The 7,531-nt window shown below is 36.7% G+C and overlaps 1 protein-coding gene across 1 annotated transcript; it reads left to right on the top strand.

The window, feature by feature from the left end:
- The first annotated feature begins 1,254 nt into the window (after positions 1-1,254).
- LOC149210118 (putative LRR receptor-like serine/threonine-protein kinase At3g47570) lies at positions 1,255-2,400 on the top strand. Its single transcript, XM_089398879.1, has 3 exons — positions 1,255-1,456; positions 1,744-1,854; positions 1,943-2,400. Exons 1-3 carry the CDS (start codon positions 1,255-1,257, stop codon positions 2,398-2,400), a joined length of 771 nt encoding a protein of 256 aa, XP_089255005.1.
- The last annotated feature ends 5,131 nt before the right edge of the window (positions 2,401-7,531 follow it).

The raw sequence follows: 7,531 nt of genomic DNA, 5'->3' as shown, positions 1-7,531 counted from the left end.
GGAATTGCTCCAATCTAAGAATACTCCTCGACCACAACAAGTTGACTCAGAGTGTGCTAGTAGAGTTGAGTAAGCTATCCCTCTTTGAAGAATTAAGCTTACATTTTAATTGGTTTGATAGTTGTGGCACTACAACCATGCTCTTTCTTCTATCTCTTACTAATTGTTCTCACTAATTGTTCTCATCTACAAGAACTAAGGTTGAGCAACAATATATTAAGTGGTGTTTTGCCCCCTTCCATAGGAAAACTCTCTACCAATTTAACTTTGTCATTAGCAAGCATCATAATAGAAGGAAGCATCCCTCCATCTATCAACAACCTTAGCAGCCTAACTTACCTAAATTTAAGTGGAAACTTTTTAAATGGCAGCATTCCATCATTAGGAAACCTTAAAAAATTAGAAAGATTGAATTTAGGAAACAATCGATTAGAAGGAAACATCCCTGATGACTTTGAACAATTACAACATCCTAGTTTTTTGGACATTAGCAAAAACAGACTTTTTGGAAATATTTCCAATTCCTTGGCATCCCTGGCACCCCTTAAACAACTAAGGAGACTCTTCCTTCATAAAAACCACTTATCAGGAAGCATACCTGCTAGCTTGGGAGGCTGTATAAATTTGGAATTGCTTGACTTGTATCATAATATGCTCACTAGTAGCATACCACCAAAAATTGCTGAACTTTATGATTTAGATTTCTACTTGAATTTGTTATGGAATTTATTAGAAGGCTCTTTGCCCATGGGGATTGGTAAAATTACAATGGTTCAAGCTACAGACATTTCTGCCAATAAGTTGATTGGGATCATTCCATCTACACTAGGAAGCTGCAGCGAATTACAATCATTGAATTTATCTCAAAATGCCTTCCAAGGATTTATTCCAGATTCACTTGGAAATTTTCAAAGTCTTGTGAAGCTAGATCTCTCTTCCAACTCCTTATCGGGTACAATACTAGAATCACTTGAGAAGTTGAAAATGCTTCAATATTTGAATTTCTCTTTCAACAATCTAATAGGGGAAATTCCAAAAGGTGGTATATTTGCAAATCAAACAATTTCCATTTATTTCACTGGAAATCCTGGCCTTTGTGGGCCACAAGTATTCAGGTTACCAGCATGTCCATCAACCAAAGGTCATTTTCCCTTTGTGAAAAAGGCATTATTACCAATGAGTGGAGCTATTGTTTTTATACTATGTTGTTTACTTTTGGGATTTTTTCGAAGAAGGAATATCCATATGCAAAACATGGATTTGTCACGAGCTCTAATTCAAAGGATCTCATATCAAGAACTTCACATATCAACTAATGGATTTTCTGAGGCCAACTTGATTGGAGCCGGTAGTTTTGGTTCAGTGTACAAGGGAATTTTGAGTGAAGGCACACTTGTTGCTGTCAAAGTTCTAGATTTGCAAAATGACCAGGTTGAGAAGAGCTTTAAAGCAGAATGTAGTGTCTTGCAGAAGGTCCGACATCAGAATTTGGTGAGGATCATAACCTCATGTTCCAACCTCCATTTCAAAGGTTTAGCGTTCCAATTTATGTTTAATGGAAGTTTGGAGAAGCATCTTTATCCTAACAGAGATGACAACAACAATGAGGATGTGTGTCACCTAGGATTGAAAACAAGATTAAACATTGCCATAGATGTGGCCCATGCCATGGAATATCTTCATCATTATTCTTTTGTGCAAGTAGTGCATTGTGATATATAAAACCAAATAATGTGCTTTTAGATGAAGACATGTCAAGCCATGTAAGAGATTTTGGTATTGCGAGATTAATTGGTGCATCCTCACTTGCCTCAACATTTTCTTTGAAAGGATCGGTGGGCTACATTGCCCCAAGTATATCTTTTTAAAACATTACTTTCTCTTTAATGATTTTGTATAGACTTTTCTATTAAAAATTTGATTAAGGTTGTCTTTAATGCAGAGTATGGATTAGGTGAGAGAGTTTCAACCAAAGGAGATGTTTACAGCTATGGCATTTTGTTATTGGAAATGCTTACTAGAAAGAGACCAACAAGTGACATATTTGTTGGAGACCTAACATTGCACAAGTGGGTTAACTTAGCATTTCCAAACAGAGTGAAGGAGGTAATTGATAACAGTGTTTTAACAGGGATGGATGGAGATGAATTTGAAGAAGATAATGTATATAAATGCATACTTTCTTTGATAGAAGTTGGTTTGTTTTGTTCAAAAGATTCCCCTGAAGAAAGACCAACTATGAAAGATGTGGTAATAATATTGGTGAATATTAAAAAGCGTTTGATGATAAATACAACGGCTTCTAGGAGATTGACAAGGAGCATATCTGATTTGCTTAACAACACAAATGCAACCAGGAATGATGCCCCTGCATCAAATGACCAAAGTTCTACATTTTAGTTTTTGAAATCAAAATAATAAGAGATTTCAGTCTTGCCATTATTCTGGCAACATCCAGAACATTTTGTTAATATGTATTATTAGTATGTGATTATTGTCATTATGAAAATTAGATTTTTTGCAACACTATATCATGTGGATTGTAAATGTGTTACAGTTGGTCTTATTGATTACCCATCCATGATGAGTCTAATTATTTTGTTTATATTATTGGCAAAAATTTGGTTGTTGAACAATGAATTCCCAGTTTACATGTGAATTTGTGTTTTATGGAAATCCTATTGATGAGACACTAATGACAAAAGCACTCGTTCAACTATACAATTTGGTCTCTGGCTTATGGTGAAAGACTAATTTTGTGAAATTATGCTTACTATAGAGTTTTTAATGATTGTTTACCTTCTCCGGTTTTTCCCACAGTTTGTCCGTGTCCTTTCAAGCGTTTTGTGTCTTTATCCTCGTATGCCATCTAACTACTTGCTTATGCTCCCCGAAGATTTTATGTCACCAGCAATAGTTTGTTAGATCGCATTGAACACTTGGATTTGTTACTTGTTCTTATTATCAGAATAGAAGCTGTATGCTTAGTGGGTCTGAAATGTTTCAAACAGATAGAGACTTTGCTCATATTGCATAGAACTGCTATTGTTTCAATATCCTCCCAAGTCACAGAGTGTCCATTCCTTAGATTTCACAGTGGCATGTTAATTTCCTAAGTTAATGAAGCTGGCATGGATACTTTGGACCTCAAATTTAATATGTCAAGGCTATTTTATATAGAAATATGAATTTGTTCTTGATATGGATCTGGTTGTCTCCCTTCCTACTGCTGCTTCAGTGATTGCTTTCTTTAGCAGACATTCTTCATTGATGGAACGGGTTGTTGTGATAATTGATCCCTAACAATCACTCACTTGTTCAATATTTGGCATTCTTGAAGCTCATGTATCCAAATTCATGTTCCTTATACCTGTACAATATCAAAAAGCCAATATCAGTTCCTATTCCTTACTTTTGACAGTGAAAGAGTAAACACAACAAATAACAGGTAGCATAGAGAAAACGTATAAAAATCAAGAGATTAAATGAAGGAGCGAATGCAAATTTTGAGAGATAATTCAGTAAAAGCTAAAAATGATACAAGAAAGTGCAGTCTTTTCAAAGGAAAATGGACCAAAAGTTCCTCTGTACATTAACAACTCCTATCACATTTGTCCAATAAATTCCTGCAACATGGAATGTTTGCACTGGAGATGCAAACCAAATGGTTGCTCGCTGGCTCGTTTTAGAAAGGTGCAGGATTTTGTGAGTGATTTCTCGGGTATAACATCTCAACTGTATATCTAAAAATGAGGACAATGTAAATGTATGTTGGTATTTTGCATCATACAACCATAAACTACATTGATGGTTCTCTGGTAAAAACACAGTGAAAGAGTTTGAGGGTGTTTCTGAGAGAGCAATGACGTTTGATTTGGATGTTTTAGGAGAAAGGTGGGTGAATTTGCTGCGAAATATGGATGCCATCATTCTATCCTCTGGCTTCTAAATTCAGGTAACGGTCGTACATTAGATACCATTATGAAAAGTAATATAATGGGTGGTTACCATACGTACGGCCGGCCCAAGAATCAGGGCTAGCTATGGCTAAAAACAAGGCAGTTGCGCATCTATTTGGTTGCGGCCCGAGAATCAGGGTTGGTTGTGGCTAGAGGTAAGCAGTTGAACATCAATTTTAATCCCTTAAAAGCTTTGAAGAAAGAAATGGGTGTGGCAAAACATCCTACATGGTGTTAAAAAGAAGATATAGAGAGGGGATAAAAATTGGTATACGCGGTTTAGGTTGGCGTTAGTGTATAGGTGGATGGAAAAACAATTCGTCTAAGGTGGGATGTATCAATCAACTATCAAGTTGCTTGAGATGAGATTGTTTTTTGGACCGTCTTTATTTTCTATAATGAGTTTTTACTTTTCAATTTCTCCCTGAGGTTTTGCAAGTAAATCTGGTACAAAATTATTATTAAAAGATAGATAAATAAAAACATAAAAATAACATATAAAAACCACAACACATGAGCATTATAATGGATTCTTACTCTTCAACTTCTCCCATGAGGTTTTGCAACTAAATCGTGTACAAATTTATTATTAAAAGATAGATAAATAAAAACATAATAGCAACACATAAAAACCACAACACTTGAGCACCATAAATTATCTTGCAAACTTTTGAGGAAAAATAATAGATTCATTATTTCATGGTCCAAAATGTTATCATGCACTTATATACCCTACATTACATGAAAATACCACGGGTTATAGAAGCCTCCAACACCTAAACCTCCAAGAATAGATGTTATCACTTTGTCAAATTTATCCTCACTATCCTAATAAAACCAACTAGTTGACATCTCATCAGCTCCATTTCACTTGCAAGGAGGGTAGCAATAGCTAGTATGAAGGTAGATTACACTCATACAACTTGCTTAGCAATATTTCATGCAGCAATGTTTGTTATAATGCACCGCGCTTTCCATCAACTTAGATTACAATCATACAACTAGCTCAATAGTGATACATGATAATTTTGATCAACCTCCTTAGATATCGAATAAGGTTTTTTTTAATGTAATTATTAATTAATTTTAAATAGATGTGGTTCTTTAAATAATGATAATGTATGAATAATAGTGAATATCTAGCATATTTTGAATAGGTGAATAGAAATGCCTAAATAAGTAAAGGGGATTTCATTTAAGTATTGTTAATAATAGTATTAAAGATTTAGTAGTTAAAGTTATTTTATTTGAAAATTGGTGATGACCCGTACCATATTTTCTCAATACATTTTGAAAAGAGAAGTTGTAAATCTTAGTAATTTCAAGGGCTCTAAATATCTTAAAAAGTGATTGTTCTATTTACATATATTTTTTTAGAAATTGCAAATGGTGTAGACATAATGTTAAAAAGGAAAAAAAAACAAATATGCGTAGTAAAGAAAGAAGGGGAAATATATGTTTTATGTAGTTAATTTTTGTTTTTTTTTGGGCAACCACTCATAATATATATGGCAATGGGACGAACTGTTATGCTCTTAACCTGCAAGACGATACCAGAATACCAAATATGCGAAGAAATATACCCAGAACATAGAACAAGAGAAATAACAACAAGTATTTTATTATTCAAAAAGCAATGTTCACTTGCCTCTTCGAGGGGGCAACCTCCAATAGAGCTGAGCTCAATACAAAATAAGACATGATGCCCTCGAGGGGAGTCTCTATCCTCTATATAGGATTCATACATGCAATAACATGGGGCAATACCATGGTTCTTATTAATACCATCTATCTAATACCATGGCCCATTTGCAACTAATTGTGGTCCCTTCATTAAATGCGGGTTAACCACTTACAATTATTAATATGGGCTTTATTGACTCTTTACTTAACTATAACTATGACTCGATCCTATTACATAAATAAGGGGGTTAGGGTGGGACCCTAACATGCCCTCCCCCATAAGAATAGCCTTGTCCTCAAGGCTGAAGCTGCAGAAACTGCTGAAGAATAGTGGCTGGTTCCCAGGTTGCATCTTCTGGAGAGGTGTCTTTCCACTTGACGAGGACTTCCTTGATCATGTGGCCACGCAGGTGCCATTCTCGTGTGTCAAGAACCTCTTCAGGTTGGAGCCAGATTGACCCTTTTTCATCCAGTTCAAGTAGACTGGTTTGAACTCTGCAATTGTTCCTAATCACTTTCTTGAGGCATGAGACATGGAAAACTGGATGGATTTTTGCAGTGGGTGGCAAAGCTAGCTTGTAGGCAACTTCTCCAATGCGTTGAAGTACTTGATATGGTCCGTAGAATTTTGGAGATAGTTTCTGACAACCCTTGTCTTTGAGTGATGTTTGCTTATATGGTTGTAGCCTCAAAAATACATGATCCCTTTCTTGAAATTGGCGTTCTGAGTGATGTTGATCTACCTGTTGCTTCATGCGGTTTTGAGCTTGATGAAGATTCTCTCTAAGGTGGGCCAGCATGGTTGTGCGGTTCTGTAGGAGTTGATCCACTGCTTGTACCTTCGAGCATCCCTTGATATAAGAAGTAGGGGAAGGAGGGAGTTGACCATAAACTGCTTCATATGGAGTCATTTTGGTGGTGGCATGATAGTTGGTGTTATACCACCAGTCAGCTAGAGTTAACCACTGTACCTAGAGATGTTGCTTTTCTGAAGTGAAACACCTAAGGTAGGTTTCCAGACATTTGTTGACTGCTTCAGTTTGACCATCAGTTTGTGGATGATAAGAAGTACTGAGTTGTAGTTGGGTACCTTGTAGCCGGAAGAGTTCCTGCCAAAAGTTACTGGTGAAGACTGGGTCACGATCAGACACAATGGAAGTGGGCATGCCATGCAATTTGAAGATCTGATCCATGAAAGATTGAGCGACCAAAGTCGGTGTAAAAGGGTGGGGTAGGGCGCAAAAATGAGCATACTTAGAAAGTCTGTCCACAACCACCATGATGACTGACTTGTTTCCTGACTTTGGAAGACTCATAATGAAATCCATAGAAACCTCCGTCCAGATTGAGGCCGAGATGGGCAATGGTTGTAATGTGCCTGGGGATTTGACTATTTCTCCTTTGTGGTGCTGACAAACGTCACATTCAGCTACAAAAGTAAGAATGTCCTTTTTCATGCCTGTCCAAAAAAATGATCTTTGAGTGCGAGCATACGTCTTCTGAAAACCTGAATGTCCTGCAGTGGGAGATGAGTGCAACTCCACCAAAATGCGGCTTTTGAGGGTGGATGTTGGTGATATCACGACTATGTCCTTGTAGTGAAGAATCTCATCCTGCCATGAGTAGCCCGCTGTGGAATTTGGATCCGCCTGCAATTGATTAATGAATTGGGAGAGCCAGGGATGTGAAAACCATTCCTTGCGAGCCTTTTCAATTCATTCTGGAATGGGAAGGGAAATTGCGAGCAGGGTACTTTCCTCCTCAAATTAGCTGGAGAACGCATCTGCTACAATATTTTCACGCCCTTTCTTGTAAATTATCTCATAATCATATCCCAACATTTTGGCGACCCATTTATTTTGTTGTGGTGAGGATAGGCGTTGCTCCAA

The sequence above is a fragment of the Pinus tabuliformis genome, chromosome 1_2, assembly GCF_031772625.1.
Source record: "Pinus tabuliformis cultivar Carrire ecotype Pingquan chromosome 1_2, CPIR1, whole genome shotgun sequence".
Classification (NCBI taxonomy): domain Eukaryota; kingdom Viridiplantae; phylum Streptophyta; class Pinopsida; order Pinales; family Pinaceae; genus Pinus; species Pinus tabuliformis.
The sequence above is the reverse complement of the archived record's forward strand: the minus strand, read 5'-3'. Positions and strand labels throughout refer to the sequence as shown.